Here is an 18,737-nt window from a genome sequence, read left to right as displayed (position 1 = left end):
CCCCCCCCCCCCCCCCCTCATACGTTATATTAACACATTAGCTCCACTCGCGTGCCAAAACCCCGTAAGCCGTAAGTAATAATAAGTAAGGGTCGCGTCTCTCCCTTTCGACATTCGCGAGACGAGGCTCGCACGCGCGTGAAAGGGAAAAGGAGAAAGAAAAAGAAGGAGGCGGGGAAAGGGTTGGAACGTATAAGGTGGTCGAACAGTGCTCCATGCTTTCCGTTTTATGTATTTGCCGTTCCGCGTCCTCTCTTACAAGAACACGTCGACGCGGTGCAGCCTTCGACTTCCAAAACTATAATACAAGTTCAGTTCTCGCTGCTGTCGCTCCGCCGCCAGCCACATGTGGCGAATCGCATCGATGACTCGTTCAACGATCTCTCAAGGCTCACTTTCAAAATTCCCTGTCGCGAAGAGACGGAATCTGCCGCGCTGCACGCAGGCCGTCATTCAATATCGCTGACGCGTGCAGCGTATTTCGAATTATCGCAGCGAGAACTCTCGCTTATCCCGATAGTCTCAAGGTTTACTCGGAAAGACGATCGTTTTTAGAGTCGCGAAGGTGATCGTGAGACGCTAGAAAGGCATCGCCTACCGGCGAATCGGCGTGTTTCGAATTGTAGAAGCAGACCATAGTGATATCACTGCTTATTAGGCGAACAAGCGTTCATGATTTATGCATAAATTCATCTCGTCTTTCATCGTAACTCATCGCTGTTGCAACGCTTTGAATCGAAGCGAAGGCACTTCTCGGAACTCCGTCCAAAAGTTACTTGTGCAGAATCTCACAATGGGAAGAACGATTACTCGCACTTGTCGTCCATTCGTCTCGTCTGTTGCGATTCCGTTTCTTCTCTCGACGTCGCTAACGACGGTGTTGTTCTTGCTGCAATTGGACTTGCTGCAAATAACGAGTATCGCGCCACGATGCAAAAACACTTGAATGAACGCGTCCCCGTCGAGGATCAGGTTCATCCTGAGAAGAAGAGGCCAGAAATCATCAGACGGAGAGTCGAAACGCTCTCACAATGTTTGCACGGAACACCCGGCACACCGGCACCTGCTGCGAACCTGCTCGCGAAACATCTTCTCGCTACTTTCTCGCCAGCGTTGGTACTCAAATTTTCGACCGCGACTACTTCATAAATCGCTCTCATCGCTCTCATCGCTCTCACGACTACGGCAGAAAACGCATTCAAAATCCGTGTACCAAATCTGTATACACCAATTCCTTGACGGAATTACCCGGTGTTTCAATCAAGTCATCATCACGATCAATCATTTATCTTACAAACATCTTGTTTACAAAATGAGTACTGTAAATCAGAAATTGTGTGTAAGAAAAAAAGCAAGACGTTATAGATTCATAGCTTATACATAAAAGATAAAAAATTTAAAAAAAGATATTGACGTAAAACATTTTATAAATAGAATCAATAATGTTATGTCAGAACATGATTTCCATTAAAATAAATTTTATACATAAAAACCATTTATTATTGCGCTATTTATTATTACAGCGTACTAATTTGATTCACGGTAATTCAGGTGCCACTGAAGAATAATTACGCGGAGATTAATTTCGAAGACGCTTGTACGATTAAATGTCGAAAGTCGCGCTGGTCATCGTCGGAACACGTCCGAGCGACTGACGTAAGACATCGTCGCGATGTAGCGAGTTGAGAACCGCTTAGGCCACACGCACACTCTTCGGTGGCTCCAATTAAGCGGGCAACATTAATTTCAACCACCCGGTCCGACCCCGCGGTTATCTCCTTCTCTCCCGCTCCCGTCGTTTCGTCAGTCCTTTCCTTGTCCCTTCGTTCCTGTCCCTGTCCTCCTCCTCCTCCTCCTCGTAACCCCTTCCCTTACGTCCCTCACGTCCCGATTCTCCTTCACGTACCTTCCTTCGCGTCGCGTACGCACGCACACGCACACGCACACGTATACTCGCCTTTCCGTTTTCTTCACGCTACACTCGCCCTCGGTGTACGCGAATTGTGCGTGTCGTAGTGCGTGTGCCGCGTGTACAGGTACGTAAATTACCATTCGATCTGCACGCCTACACGCGCGTGTCATCGCTCGATACACGTATAAGGCGAGCACGTATGAGGCGCCCTGTCATGTCGGCGCGGATCGTCGAGTTTACGCGAGCATATAGATCGTCACTCTTTTGCATAATTCCCTGCGCTCGCTAAAATCCTCGATATTTTGTTTATTATTCGGACTCGAATGTCATCCAAAAACACATTCGTGAACAACATTCATCGAATTTATATATATTTTGTCTCTCGATCGGAATTTATTGCACTAAATTTATCGAATATCTCTACCGTCTTTTTTTTTTTTTTTTGGAACACGAGTTCATTATTATCTCATTTTAGTATTCGTTGATAATGTTACCAAATACCGAGCTGAAAAGTCTGTAAACAGACGCGTTACATTCGCATTTAAATGCACAGTAATTCAGTAATGTTATATTGCCGGATAAACGTTTATTATGTTCTTTCACTTTTTTTTTTGAACATGGCCGGAGACCCTACCGCGTCTCCTGATTGTGAAATATACATAGTCAATGGAATAATAATTCCAAAATTAAACTTTTTGTTGGAATGCTTTTTTAAACTTATATCATTGATGATTATTCCGTGAAAAGAACCGCCGTTGCAAGGTCCCGTCAACAGTCATAAATAAGTATATATATATGTAAATACGCGCGGCATAGCTTATATATGCAGCATCATCGAGTTTCATATATATATGCTAATTATTGGAAATCGCCTTTCTTCCATATTTATTCTCTACGCTTGCGTGTTCGCGGTTCCAATGGTTTTTGCGATGTCGTTTGAAACAGTTCAGCCTTCACGGAAATAATGGAAACGCATTTTGCTCGATCCTTCAACGCGCGCGCCTCTACTTACACGCTCGTTTAACCGCGCGCTAATGCGCGGCCATCATTTATTATTCGAGTGCGTATCCTATATTTAACCGGCCGCGTAACGAAGGCTCTGTTGTTTGTTTCCACTCATCTGCGTATCCAAAGCTGGTCCTGCCTCCGTTCCAGTTTCCCGGATTCTTTTCTTCTCCCCATCCGTCGCTTCTCAGCGATCTGATATTCCATCATGTTCCTTTTCGCGCGTCTACCCAGTCATATCTCATATCAACTCACCGCTTTTATAATACATTGTCGAGCGCATTTGCGACCTCGTTTCGTTCAAGCCGCGTTAGCAAATGCGATAGTTTACATCGGCGAACGGCAACTTCCTGGGCACGTGGCTCGTGAAGAAGAGAGTCGGAATAGACAGAAGACAGTGATAAAGAACCGTGCCTTCTCTTACGACTTCCCTCGTGATAAACGTTACGAGTTTCACTATTTCACATCAAAGAACCGTTAAATTACATATTAAAGGGAAGAGATTTTTTTTTTTTATAACGTATGCAATGGAAATTCAAAAGCTGTTAAATATCAGCAAATTTTTAATTAATCTAAAATTCTTATTTTTGTCACGAAAAAGCCAATTAAAAACAGAATAGAATGTATTTATTCTCTTCGGTATATATACAACCAAGAACGGGACTTGATTTACCATTTCTGACCTCATCCATCTATCAAATTAATTACATTATCACTAGATTCGCTATACCAAGTTTTCCTTTTTCCCTTTCTGTCTTATCTATCAATAAAAAATATAATTATAATAATAAAATTAAATTTCGACAGAAATTCTTTTCGCTCTTATTAAAGGATATAAAGGATTGTATATTAAAGGATCACGCAGAATACACTTTTGATAGCGTTTTGAAACGGTAAATGGATAACCGTTCCGAGCCGACACCGAGCCGGCTCGCGTCAATCACCATGTAAGAGAGGCAGAGTGGTGGTGGTAGTTTACTTTGGTGCGTACCAAGTTCCTCGCCACATGCTTGGAGAAGCCGAGGGAACGTAATAGAGCGAAAGGGTGAACACCAGCGAGAGAAGCCGAAGAGTAGGATGAGGGAACGTCACGTTACGTTCCACGTCGGAGTGACGTTTCTAATGCGAAACTGAGGAATTAGAACAGTCGCGCTGTCTAATGAGATACTAATTGCGCCGCATTCTCATTGTATTGACTCAACCGGGAATCAGATAAACATAACTCCCGACCGAGGGAAAGTGAAACACGCGTGTCTGTGAGATTTAATCAAACTGCTAAATTCACGAACTAGGAAGCAGTCTGGATAGAGAGGAGCGATTAAAATGTCTGTTAAAGTATCCGTTGAGGAGAGATCTACGAGCAATCTCGAATAGGAGCGGCAATATGATATTTATTTCAAAGAGAGAAGTAATAATTTACATCATTTAAATTTAGATCCAGGAGAAATGGCAATTATTACATTTACCGTTTGTATAATAATTCAAAACAATTAAATGATTGCAAACTATAAGAATAAAAGAGAATTTCTCTTTAGTGTAGATACTCAAGCAGCTTTCGATAATCGTGAGAAATAAAGAGGTGTGTTACGATAGTAGAGAACACGGCGTGAAAATGTAAGGAGGAGAAGCCGTCTTTCGATTTATAATCATTTTCCATAAATCAGTCAGCGATGTTAATATTATCTATTTCAGAACGAATCTCGTGAGTTAAATACCAAACGTGCATTCAACAAAATCGCCAGGAGGAATATACCTAATCCATGGTAGCGCAGATAATCACGGTGTTCCTCACGCGCGCTTATCCCGTCGCGCTCAACGAGGCGAGATAATGTCGTGCATTTGAAAATAAGGTGGAACAAACGTGCAACGTGCGCGCGGATAAATAACACGGTCGAGCGTATACGCGAAAATGCGCCGAGCGTGTTAACGCGCGCGACCTTTCGCGCGTCAGAAGGAAACCGCGTGCGAAACGGATTACGTCTCTACTTCACCGTCCCTTTAACATCTTATCTTCACACGAACAAGATAACAAATCATGTACGACGAAATGGTAACTCCGATAAGTATCGCGTTCGTATACATTTAGCGCGAAGCAATGAACTTTTAACCCTTCTGAGCTGACGCCAAAATCTATAACACAGTTAATGGCTGATGGGTCCGTCAGATCCATTTAATTAATTCTCTATGAAAACTACATTTATAAATTCTGTTCAAGTACAGAATGCAAGTGTATCTCTACTTTACGACAACTGATAGAGAAAGAATCAATGTCTTTTTTTACCTACAATTTGAGTCCTCATAATACTAATGGTACAGATTGTACAATCATTGAAAATTTTCGCTTCGGATCCAAACGATCTGTTGCTGTAGTCGAGAATTAAAAGACACTAAATAATTTCAAGAAATCAAAAAGAAAGAATATTAAATGTATCTTAATGAGAATAATCCAAATTTGCAAATGTAATATAAAGAAAATTAAATTGACATTTTTGACAAAAAGAATTATGATTGAATGGGTCTAATAGACCCACTGCCCAGCTCCAGAGAGAGCTTAAAAAGGACGTGATAACGAAATCTCCAAGAGATGATACCTTTTTCTTTTTTAACCCTTACCGTACTAATATGGGTAACTAGTGACCGAGCGATTCCTGTTTGTGCAAGTTTCTTTGAGTCTTTCGGTAATTATAAATTATACTACATTTTATTATTTTCCGAAATAAAGAGTCAATATTTATTCTAGAAAACTGAAAGTATGTGGGTAATTATAAATTATACTACATTTTATTATTTTCCAAAATAAAGAGTCAATATTTATTCTAGAAAACTGAAAGTATGTTGATGAATTTTTAGAGATTTTTTCAATTATTTTGAAGAGGTGAAAAAACGAAGACATTTGAAGTGATCCTTGATGGTACATTGAGAAAAATGGTCTGGTTGGGTTAAACAGTAATTCTGGTGGAAAATGGACGAATCAGAATTTTTTGGTTATGCCTATTAGATTTCTAGTTGAGATAACTAGAATTCTAATTAATATAATTATTCTGGTAAAAATAAGAATTCTAGTAGATTTTACTAGAAATATAGTATGAACCAGAATTCCGGTTATCTCAACTAGAATTCTAATAAATTTAACCAGAAATTTCTGATTCGTCCATTTTCAATCAGAAATTTTTTTCAGTGTATGGATGAGGCACCAAATTGTAGATGGTACGGTAAGGGTTAATTATTAGCACTTGTCTCTCAGAGTAAGTCCTACGGATGTGAATACGGTCAGAAGAGATGGTATAGACTGTGATGAGGTAATCGAAGTTTAAAGTGTCAAAAGTAGCTCGCATTATGAGGTCGCGATCGCGACGCCGGCATTATAATGGGACCCGCGGGGCTTACGTGATCGCGAGCGATCGCGAGCGTTAATAGTATCTGATTACGAGATGTATATCTACGGAGACGGCGCGGCGGTTGAGCCAACTGGTTGTTAAATCGTGGTATACGCGCGATTGTAGTCTGTACCGATGTGATGTGCAACACGTGCGCGGGGAAAGAAGTGCGAGACGGGATGATTCCATGTAGACAGACCTTCAAGGGACGTCTTAAAAAGGACTCCAGAGGACGTTCCCAGGATGTCTTTTAAAATATGCTGTGTAGGATCATATCGTTGTTTTATGGGATGCCGTAATTGCCATTGATGACGGTTAGTTCGCTCGAAATAGACTCCTCTCGGCCGACGCTGTGAATTCATTGATTAATGATATTTAAGCGGCATCGATGTGCATCGACATCGTAACTCACTCACGCGTTGCGCCAGTCGCGAATCATCCGCGAACGAGCTCGAATCCGTATACGTCTTGCTTTTAATTCAATTAATCGTCATTACGTCAGCGTCCAGAATATCTAGGAATAGAACGGCATTATTCAGCATAAAGTTACGATATCTCGTTTATAACTCGAATGAAAACGTTAATAATTTTCTTGTAAGATGATAGCCTTATAAATCAATAATCGTACGGCCTCAAAATTAAATCATGCATATCGGTATAAATCTACTTACTTGTCATGTTTAATAAATTTTACATAATCTTCTCTCTTTTCCCTCTTACTCTATTCATATTTGCTGCGTGTTTCTCAAGGATTTTGATGCCGATTAAATTCGTCTTTGTCATAAACATGTTATAATATTACGAGCGTAAGAAAAATATTGATTGTTTATATATGTATATAAAAGAGAAATTTTATTAAGATATATTTTTGCTTCGTGTAACTTTATCGAGACGCATCCTCTTCATCAAATCCCGATATATTTTGCAATGAATCAAAGGTGCCTATTATATATGGCTGCTTGTTGACGCGAATCAGCTACCGGAGAGTCTCGAATTCCTCTGCATATTTCCGCCGAAAGACAAGATAGACGCGGAAAGATACGATCGCCGTGACGATCGATTATTTGCACGATAACTCAGTATACTTAACATAATAATTAATAACTGCACGAGCGCATATCAAGTCCTTCTTTTCACGATGTGAGAGAACAATGTACGTCGCGCGCGTCGTCGTGATGCTTTTGTTTCGCCAGCAACCAACTTATACGGAGTCGTATGTCTCGCGTTAACTGGATGTATACCACTCTCCTAATCGGGGAAGGGGACCGATGTAATCCCGATATGTAACGTAATAATAATGACGAAGCGATAAAGATCTCAACAGTGCCGGTCACGCCTACAACATATAAGATACGACGATGTGTAGCAATACGGCGATCGTGACTGCGCGTTGGAGCGCAATGATCCTTGCCAAGTGACTTTCCTCCACGAGATAACATCGAGGCTACACGAAAACTAAATGGCGAAAGACGTTGGGAGATTATAGTTCCTGCTTTGCGCCACGTTGGCGATTGGGATCCAGGACAGATCGCCGCTTTCTAAACCTTTTCATCCGCGATCCAAAGTAAAGAGACATATATCCTTTTTGTACGATGCTTTTTGCTAACCGATACGGCTCGAGAAATTGTATAATCGCACGAATGTAACAGCAAAGTATACGTTTTGATGCAATTCGTAAAAATATTGATGCAACTAATTATAGATTTATGAAAGGTAATGATTAGCTGCAATTGATGATATGTGGAAAATGCATAAAATTTATTGTTGCTTATTACATACCTGATTGCTTTGCGAAAAGAATAAGTGACGATGTCAGGAAGGAAGAGAAAGATCGAAAGCAAATGAAAGAATCAAGAGGAATAAGAAAGGGGCGGTCTCTTGTTGGTAAAACCGGTACTTCTGCATCGACAGCGTAGGATGCAATGAAGCTATTAATCGTCTCTTCGAGCTACGCATTACTCGCGTATGTCTCATAATTTTTGATTGCTTATTATCGTAAGTTGTACTCTTTCAAGAGAGAATTAACTCTGAAAGATAGATCCTTCTCAAACTCTAGATTAAAATTTTTTTTTTAATCTTGTATAAAACCTCAATTCTTTAAAAATCTAAAATAAATCTTTTAAAATGTATGTTTGGATCTTTTGTGAACGTATAATTGAATTTCTAAATAATTGTTTTGTGTTAAATCCGTTAAATAAAAAAAAATGATTAGGTACAATATTGTATAAAAAATTTCAATCTTTTTTTAATCTTGAATGAACCTTTTAAAATATATATTTATAAATCAGACTTTTAAATAACTATCTGACTGTTTAGCTTATGACGTTAAATCCATCATGAAAAATAAACGTGATTACTGAAGTTACGTAACAACACAATGATTGCGCCAGAAAATATTTCTACACATATAGAAGCTTGAAGACATGACGTACGAGCGTTTTATACTGAAGAATCACTTAAGAAATACCGGTCGCGTTCGGAATGGCGCTTAATCGCCGTAATGTAAAGATACACATGCCGCGCGTCTAAAATCGGATGATAGTTAATCGACGTAAAGAAACGTATGCGAGGGAAAGAGACGGAAAGAAATGGCGATAAAGGAAAAGAGGCAGACAAGACCGCGCCTTAATGGAAACAAGTTAACGACCCGTGGAAACGTAAACGCAGTCACGTACACACGAGTAACGATCGACGAGTGACCAATCAGTGATCATTATTTATGGTTATGGATATAGCCGTGGATCCAATGATTACTTTTCGTATAGTTCTGTGGGTTAACTCGAGAACACCTTAACGAAGATCTCATAAGAGATCCAACCAACCTCGATGGGAAATCGTGTGTAGCAAACGATATTTATATCTAATATCTCAAGCAAATAAAAAATTTCTAACATTGATTGTATAAGTATTGTTTGCCTGAAAAATCGTGTCACGGTTCAACAAGATGAAAACTGAAACTGCAGTATAGATGGATATTTATTCTGCAATTGTTTTGAATCTTGGAGTTTATTTATTTGTAATAATACTGACGTTTGATATCTATATTTGCATTATTAACAATGTCTATTTTTAAGATATATTAACGAACGACATTATGTGCACAAAGACTGAAATGGATAAATGTAAAAATGTGCATTTGATGAAGTTGTTCGGAAAGACAGGAGTTTTAATCGGTATGTTTTTTCTTTTTTGTTCTCAGGACGAAGTAAGTAACGACCCACGGCGGTTACGAGCCGTACTTGGGCTAGACGAGACTAATGACGAAATGGCATCGGGGAACGTGAGCTTTTCTGAACGAAGCCATTAATACGCTTATTGTGTAAGCTTGTCCCGTGCTCGATCACTGGGCATGTCTGCGTTAAATCGATATCTCAATGACGCGTATGGATATCCAGTGGTTTGCAATCAGATTGATCCATCGAAATGTAAGACGACTTTCACCTCTTTGTGATTCGCACTGTAATTACGTAAATCAATTAATACAGATTAATTTACAGCTTTCGCAATACATTGATGAATATGATGACTTGAGAAGAGACGCTAATTTTTTTTTATACTTTTTAAGAACATTTACTTCTCCGTATTAGCTGACTAAGACTTTCAAGATTCGCTTCTCTTTCAATCTATTTTCTTTGTACGTGCGTGGAATTTATTTGATGTAAAACTTTTTTCAGTTTAGAAAGAGAGAATTAGTCCTCCTTAGAATTGTACTGTCATAAAGAACCTTTTTCGTCGCGCTTCATTTTATACCTCCGGCCGTCTATACTTCTGAAATACCATCGGCATTGACGTATGAGGCGAAGACAGCCGTGGATCGCAAAAACCTTGCGGCATAAATAATTCGAAAATGTGGGTTACAGGGTATCGCTATGCTGCTCGCGATATCGTATATTTGCTCGGCGAACGTAGGAAATACATAAAGCGTCTATGCGGAATCCGCGTCCTGGATAACGAGTGCTGGAGCTCAGCGTTGGGCCTTAAAACTGTCAATCGGGAGTTGCGAGCACGCTGAAGGCTCGCGACTCAAGACAGAAAGAGAGAGAGGCATTTGTAATTCTCGAGAGTCGAGAATGACTCGGGAGAATCGAGGAGACCTGCCCGCTCGACTCCGTGTCGACACGCTTAGCCTCGTTTGTCCCAAGTAATGGCCGTAGTCATAACTCAAGCGGCTAGTTCCTACATATCCCGATGCACATACCCGCACAAGGACGAGACGATCAGATTCACGGAAAGGACAAGTCGATCGGCTCTCGCAACTGTCCGCAACCGCGATCGCTTGATCGATCCATTCCGATTCGCGACGAGAACGCGACGCTTGATCGGCCAATCCTTATATTCACTTTGATGCTTCTCCTGTCATTATCCGATATACTTCACATTTATTACATTCTCTTGAAAGCGTTTGCTGTTATAAATTATCGTGTTGTATCAGATTAAAGGATGTTTAGAATGTCGTAATAGTAGAACATAAAGATAAACTGGTAGACTACCGAAACAAAGGAAACACAATTCAAAATCTTTCTTGCGAAATTATCGGTCTCGAATTAATATGGTTACAGTGGAGAGCATTGCACTTTTATTTGTATAGTTAGGATCGTCATCGAGCTTGCGGGTCTAATTGGTGAAAATTGAGTGAAGTGCGTCTTTGCCAACTGCATCGAGGCAATGGCCTTAACGACTTAACGACGGCGTCCTCTTCTCCTTCGTATCATTCTATTAACGTATCAACTCACCGCTTTTTAACGAGGATATCGTAATTATTGGTAATAAATTTCAGCAACGCTGATTTAACGCAATGTATTTGGTTACCGGGCAATCTGGTAATGTTTGTAGCGAAGGTGAAACAAGATAGATTTTTCTTCACTTGATTAAAGCGCTTTATATTTGCGACATTACCTGTTTCAAAACGACAGTAAATTGTCTTATTTAATGTCCTGTCTACAATGATAACGAGGTAAGATTGTCGAAATTACACTCGCAATTGCGGGATTGCAAAAAAAAATCGTTGTGGCTTTTTGTAATAAATCTCGATTAAGCGTGCTTCGTTAAAATGTAATAATCACTTATTGCGTCTTTTGCACGACAAAAACTTATCATTAAGTTGTCAATGCTGGTCTACCACCATAATCGCCGGGTGACATCAGTTGACGGAAGAAGGAAGAGGAAGGAGAAGGAGAGGACCGCCTTTAGTCATGAATACTTAAACGACCGAAACCAACACGCAGGTTTTTATCCGGACAACTTTTTACATCGAGCGCAGCCTCCGTCACTCGCATCATTTCGCGCAGATCGTCCTGATAAATTGCGCACAAAGACAAGTTTAACACGCTCTCAACTTTGTGCTCGGTGTTTCCCTTCCGGCGACGTTCCGCGTATCAATGTACCGCGCAACCAACAATAAAAGAGATAGGTACGTATAGGCAATGGGAGAGCCGAGTGGCACTTTAGTAAGCGAGGTAGATCGCTTTACATATCGAGGACGATGCAATTCGTGAGTGTGTACGACTTACCTCGCCTACGGCCACTTAATCGCGCATAGGCCTATCTGAAAGCGAGAACGAAGCGCAACTAACCGAGAGAGACTCGTTTGGGCCGTCCGGGTGCATCATCCAGGATGATTGCCGACTCTCATTGTGTCGTCGACACGCTCTATACGGAGAGCTTCGTTCATAAACACTGTAATTATCGCGTCACCAGTGACGTTTCAGACGTAAAGATCCGCGGGTAAAGGAAGAAAATTCGCGCGAGACTCGAGCGAAAGCTGCGCCGTTAAGAACTTTACGATTATTATTAGTTTACAACTCTGAATTCTGAAATATTCCTGTCTCGTATTGTTTTTCGTACTTTCTAATATTCTGTCTGATGAAATTGCAGTTCAGCTTTCTATATACATTCAAGGTTTCTCGTTTTGACTATAATAAAATCTCTTTCTCTCTCTACGAGTTGATTGAAAGACAGGACGATTACATTTAAATTTATCCCAAATGTCTGCTGTTAATTTCACGATATTTTGTCACGTCGCCCGAGTCAAAATTTTGACCCTTGATTAAACCTTTAATTCTATGATATAGTAAAAACTAAAATATCAAGGTAGGTTCAATTATGACACAATTTACTCCTACTTTGACTGTAATGATGTCGCAAATTTCCTTTTTCAGTTTTGCTTTTAGTGTTAAAATAGGTTGATTTGCAATAGGAGTTAGGATAGTAAAATAGGTTTGATTACAACCATATCATCAAAGTAGGTTTTATCTAGTTTATAGAACATTTAAATAGGTGCAAACTATCCTTAAGAATGTCAAAGTAGTATCAAAATTTCGACTCGGGCGCGTTTACAAAATATACCGAAAACTGTTTTCTCGTTTCAAGGAGAAATTAAATTACATTTATTTCTATACATATGTTATTAACTTGACAGTTTGTCATAGTTGTAAATATAGCTTATTTCGTTTTTGATTACGCATAGTTCATTTTTAAATATACGATTATTTTTGAATTAACAAAACAAAAGGAGATTTTACATTTTAAAAGTCGGTAATATTGAAATAAATATTTTCCTATTAATACATATTATATTTTGCAAGAATTTTTATTGTGTATTTTCTCGTTTCGGATGTTACAATCCGAAATAGTAGTGGTGAATAAACGGGAGCTTTAAAATATTGCTTTAAATTTAACGTGCACGCGGAGCAACGCAATTCGCTCTCCGAACACGATCGTCGGCCATTTGCTCCGCGCGGAATCCTACTAATTTACAGATCATTTTTAACGAATTCTAGACACCACACTCCCTTTTTATCCTCTACTGCGCCTTCTTCACGTTTCTGCCGATACGGATGTAATTAAAAGCAACGTGACGAGCAAGCCGAACAGCGGACTGAAAAGGGCGATTACTAGAATAGCGGCTGCTATTCGTTACGCGGGAATCGCCTGAAGGAGAAACTAGAGGCCAGTAGCTGACATCTATCTCAAGAATAGAACAAGAAAATTAGTAGTGCGGTCGATCGCCGATGGACGAGCAATCTTATAACTTTATCCTTTATATTGATGCTCGCCATGTGCGCGGTGTGAATTTTAACGATACACTTTTTCATTCTTTTCCACGTTCGGAGATCGAGTCCTGTCTCATATTTTACAATAAAATCATTCATATGCAAACGAGTGATCAGTAATGTTTGTTTAAATCACTCGGTGCGTTTCCTGCGTAACAGCTGAACTGATTAGCAATGTAAATGTCACGTTGCTACGTAGTCGCGTCCTCGCGCGCGTGCACGATTGTGCAGCGAAAAAAATGCAATTAAACTGACAGACCGAGCTACGAACTGACGTCTATCTCTAGGAGTGAGACAAGGAAATTAGTGTTTCTCTCCGAGGCCGCACGTCGCCGGATATTCCGCCGCGGTACTTTTGGGGTTGTGCTTAGCGAGAGAAGGGCGTCTTAGCATTATTGGTTTTACCCTCAAGTCTTTGGAGAGGGATTACCGTAAGTAGGGAAGGGCGAGAATGAGAAGAGAGAGGAGTCTGGGGGAGCACGAGAAGCTCTTCTCTCGCGGCGCGTGTTTCCTGCGCTTGACTGCAAGACTGCCTCGCTTAAGTAATTAGACTGCTGGCTGTTCGTTACCTCAGTCATTCCTGAGGAGGAGAAAACTGCCAAGGATGGTATGCATACGTTTAGCGCAGCCAGCCGACATCTCGATATCCCATGAGCGAGCTTTATTCGTTTTTTCACAAGCTCGTATTTTTCATGTACTTTTTCTCTTTTTCCTGTTTTTCTATGCGTCAAGAATTTTTCATTTGTTTTCTAAAAGTCTACTCTTAAAAGTTTAATTTTAAAAAATGTATAAAGCTCATTCGCGTAACATTACGGGGTATTAAAATGTCACCTAGCTGCGTTAAACGTACGCATATCATCGTTGGCAGTCCTAACTACGTTATACTATTTTATGTGCTGTAGTCCTAATTCAGTAAATTGAAGATGCTTTTCCTATATATTTTATTAAATTGATTGTGTAAACTCGCGCAAAAGATGTAACTGTTCAGCAAATACGACGTACGACACGTGTTACCGTTACACATATCTTGATAACGTTTTCTTTCTAAATATTAGCACGTCTGGCGAAACGCAAAAACAACATTACGTCGCGAGCAGTCACAGTCTTGTAAAATATTTTACGGACGCCATCGAGCTCGACGAAGATGAATTTCTTGAGAGATTTTTTTATGACTATACGGATAGAAATCGATCGCGTCGCCAGCTGTAAGAGCCAATCGGAGACGGGAAACTAACGACTTAAGTCTCGACAACGTGCGCCAATGCTCGATCGTGCGGAACAAACTGCTTTTCCGATAATATTACTTAAAGCATGTACTATGATCTTCAGCTTTGAATGATTACGCGTTGTAAAACGATTTTCACTGCGAAATTCTTACGTGCCGGACGACCCTCGTCGTCGACAGTAGTAATTTACTACCGCGCAGCAACATTCGATAATTATCATTTGCAATGCGACTTATACCACACAAGTCTGTAATTTCTGATCTCTCTCTTGACCGACCGTTAAAGCCTGGTCACAGACAAACTGTTTGACATTACATAGCAATCAAGAAATTTCCCTTTTAATGTTTGATATTCTTTAACAGCGCGACTGTATTCCTCCTTTTAAAAACCAATGTCCAATAGATCTATTGAAGTATGACTATCGAAAAATTCATTAAAAGATACCAAATAGAATTTTCGAATACAAACTTTTATAAACTTACGAGAGAAAAAATTATTAAATAACAAATACATTAACTCTACATAACTCGCGTAATATAGTTTTTTAACATAATTATTCGCGTGCGGTGTTTTTGATACTCTAACGTCATACATATTTCAATTATTATTATTCTTTTGATGATTTATAATTAAATAAAGATTGATAATATTCTATACATTCTTTAAATAAAGACAAATACAAAAAAATTGAAACAATTTGCATTAATAATAAATGTAATAATGCGTATAAATAGCATTCATATATTTAGCAAATTTACAAGGCCGGGGTATCCTGGACATCCCACGAGAGTAATAAAGGCTTAAATATAATATGTATAAAAAAAATAACATACTTATAAGTATGTGCAAAACGTCTCGCGATCTTTTTTGCTTTCGAGATAGTCAACTTCATTAACGTCAATAAGCACCGTGCAATGTGATCGATGTGTGACTCGAAGTCGCGTAAAAACATTTACAAGAATCACGCAAGAATCGTCGATCTACGCATTTTCTTTCCACGCGAGAAGACATGCATATATAATTTTTCGCCTTAAAAGCAAGTGGGCAATGTATACAGCGCAAACCGATCATCGCGAGACGGTCTCGAAATTTCCATGGAATATTCAGCAGATCGGACCGAGCGATAACGCTAGTGTTGATCGTTATGATTTGATTTATACGCAATTATATAGCCGGTGGTGCGTGCCGTATAAACGCGGTGCGTTCGTGCCGCGCCGGGCGGCATACAGTGTTTATCCTGTGAATTATTAGTTGGGAATTACATGCGGGAATCACACGAGAGGAAGCAGTCACGCTGGGAAAATCGAGTTGTGTCTGTGAGGATCGTGCGCTTCGCGCGGCCCTTATTTGGCGAAGCAACGCACAGCCTCTTATGATAACATGCATGAAAGTTCAAGTTAAACGAGCTCTAAAGAATTTCACTTTTGCCAATTAAACGAAGGACTTACTGCAACAATGGGCTAACCAACAACGTAGACGAAACATGTGATATTGATAAAAATCAAGAGATTCTGTAATAAGAGTCTGACTAAAGTGGAAATAAATCTAGTGTTTTGATTGATTCTCCATATACGAATAATAGCTTCGTATATTTTCGGAAAGTGAAAGAAAGTGAGAGAGAAAGAAAAGGGATAAAAAAAAAAGCAAATGTCTTTTTGTCAAACTTTTATTACAGGATTTCTACCAAAATAGATAAATGACAGAGCACTTTATATGTCCTAGAGGTTTTAACAAAATTAAGGTTAGCTCTCTATTGTAACAAGCATTTCTAATATCATCGAATTCAGAATATTTCTTTATATTTCAAAATTCAAATCATCTTTCGTATAAAAATAGCCGAATATATTTGTTGCATTATTCAATATTTATCTTATCCTCATTCTCTGTTAATTATCTCAATCTCGAGAAGACTTACCTTGGGATTTCTTTGTCGAAATCTCTCATGAAGTTGATCGGTTCTCAAGCGCTTGCGCTGACGCAACGTAAACGCACGAATAGTGACGTTGCGTCGGCATAAGATGCGCAACATGGCTGCAATAATAATGCGTTTGATTTACGATAAAGCCACCGTTGCCTGGTCCGTCCGACGTCACGGTGATTTCGCGCGAACGCGTCTGCAAGCGTGATAAGGCAAGTAGGATCGAGACGGAAGGATTTACTTCGCCGGCAAGACGATCCTTTCAGTCGGACGTTTATTCCATCGACGAACTTTCCGACCTCGCGCGGCTCCTCCCAAGGAACTAGCTTGTTATAGAAGACACGCGCGCATAACCGGACTTAGACCTGGCGCACCGGAGAGAAAAACACTTGAGACAGGCCTAGACAATAAAAGTTGCCGTAAAACTTGCCGACCGGTGGTTCGTTAATTTCTCAGATTTATCGGCGTGTAAACTTGCTGAATCAATGTCTGCTTGTAAAGCCGTATTGCGAAGCATTGTTTAAAACCTGATGTTTTGTGTATAGTCATCTGTGAGATTCTCTATTCCTTAACGCAATAGCAGCAGCGATTGAGAAACTAGCGTTAAAAAGAACGACAACTTTATGAGAGAAAAGAATACATTTCGAGAAAATTTAATCTGAACGAAGACACGTAATTGCTTATTTATGATATATGTATCTGGCTTTATAACAGAAAACAATATTGATTACTTATATTTACGTATTTTTTTTTTTTTTTAAATGAATGAGTTTGTCTGAAGAATCTTACTTCTTTATTTTAACATGATATTTTTGTGGCATTGTCGCAGAGATGTCATTGGACAGACATATTGACAGATACGAGTTAACGCTAGAACCATCTCGTGTTTCAGGTCCACGCACGAGAAGAGTGAAGAGGACAGACGTACGCGGCGGTGGCACCCCCGAAGAGAAACGTCCCAGGACCGCGTTCAGTGGTGAACAATTAGCGAGACTGAAAAGGGAATTCGCGGAGAATCGATACCTGACGGAAAGACGGAGGCAGCAACTTTCGAGGGATTTAGGTCTGAACGAGGCGCAAATCAAGATCTGGTTCCAGAACAAGCGAGCGAAAATCAAGAAGGCCAGCGGCCAGAAAAATCCTCTGGCTCTTCAGCTAATGGCACAGGGGCTCTATAATCATTCGACAGTACCGCTTACTAAAGAGGAAGAGGAACAGGCCGCGGAACTTCAAGCGAAATGACGATTGCAAACTTAAACGCTCGGAAAAATCTAACGTTGCAACTTTGATCCCCTGAATTTCGTATCTGACCTCAAAGGAGTCATTAGCGAAAGTCGAATCTTCTATTCGATTTTAATTCTTTGTGCAAGATTTTTTAGAGAAATTTTAAAGAATAAATAAAACCTGGAGATATCAGATTAACGTGAAAAATTCTCCCAGTACGATCGGAAAACGTTCGATGTAGAAATTTTATGAAATAATCCTTTTTGGATCTAATAATTTTTCTTCTGTAAAAAAATTAAAATATTACTTATCAAAAAATACTTTGTTAATTTTGCAGGTTTTTGAAAATAAATCAACCAAAGCGCGATGTAAATCTTCATATATTATTTAAAAAATAAATAAATATATAATGCATTACTTTAAAGAGAGTTATATCAGGCCAAAAAGCTAATTAAAAAAAAAAAACTTGTAGAGCGGACCAAAGTCGACACGGTCTGTCATTTCTCTTCCTTAAAATGAAAGACTGGAGTATTTATTTCGCTAGACGTATTAGTACAACTCATTAGACAGAGTCAACTCGAAGAATTCTTGTCTTATAATTAGAGCTTCCGATAGAACAACAGTTTGGTAAATATCGCTTGCTCTCGTTTAAAATAATCGTGAGCAAGAAGTTAGTTCTACTGAAATGGATATGCGAATAAGTTACAATCACCGTTCCTTGCCATCGCTTTGAGAAGAGATGAAATAAATACTACGTTTCTAGACAGTAGTATGTACAATTGGATCAGATTTTGTAGGAGAAAAGTAATCGGCGATATAAGATGTCTCAAAAAACAAACGAATTTCCTGAGATGCTCTATATAAAATATTGCCGTGCAAAAAAATAAGAGAAAAAAAAGAACTAGTTAATAATATTTCGTATTGTTGCAAGAAAAAGAAGTGGATTTTTTTTTAACAAGAGAATATTTATATTAGATAATCTTTTCTCTCAAAATTGATCGAATTTGTTGAAGAAATAAAATA

At 39.4% G+C, this 18,737-nt stretch overlaps 1 protein-coding gene across 2 annotated transcripts in view; it reads left to right on the top strand.

Moving 5' to 3' along the window:
• Window positions 1-17,985, top strand: part of LOC108763764 (probable serine/threonine-protein kinase DDB_G0282963) — a 68,759-nt gene extending 50,774 nt beyond the window's left edge. The window contains exons 2-3 of one of the 2 annotated variants that reach the window (XM_018511636.1): window positions 9,494-9,499; window positions 17,383-17,985. In XM_018511636.1, the coding sequence (XP_018367138.1) occupies window positions 9,494-9,499; window positions 17,383-17,732 (356 nt within the window). In that variant the 3' untranslated portion in view covers window positions 17,733-17,985. Of the gene's footprint in view, window positions 1-9,493; window positions 9,500-17,364 lie in introns of both variants that reach the window. The other variant, XM_018511629.1, reaches the window with a different exon arrangement.
• Window positions 17,986-18,737: the final 752 nt, after the last annotated feature.

This window comes from Trachymyrmex cornetzi, unplaced genomic scaffold (assembly GCF_001594075.2).
Source record: "Trachymyrmex cornetzi isolate Tcor2-1 unplaced genomic scaffold, Tcor1.1 scaffold1118, whole genome shotgun sequence".
NCBI classification, from domain to species: domain Eukaryota; kingdom Metazoa; phylum Arthropoda; class Insecta; order Hymenoptera; family Formicidae; genus Trachymyrmex; species Trachymyrmex cornetzi.
Note: the sequence above shows the minus strand (reverse complement) of the source record. Positions and strands in the feature narration are given on the sequence as shown.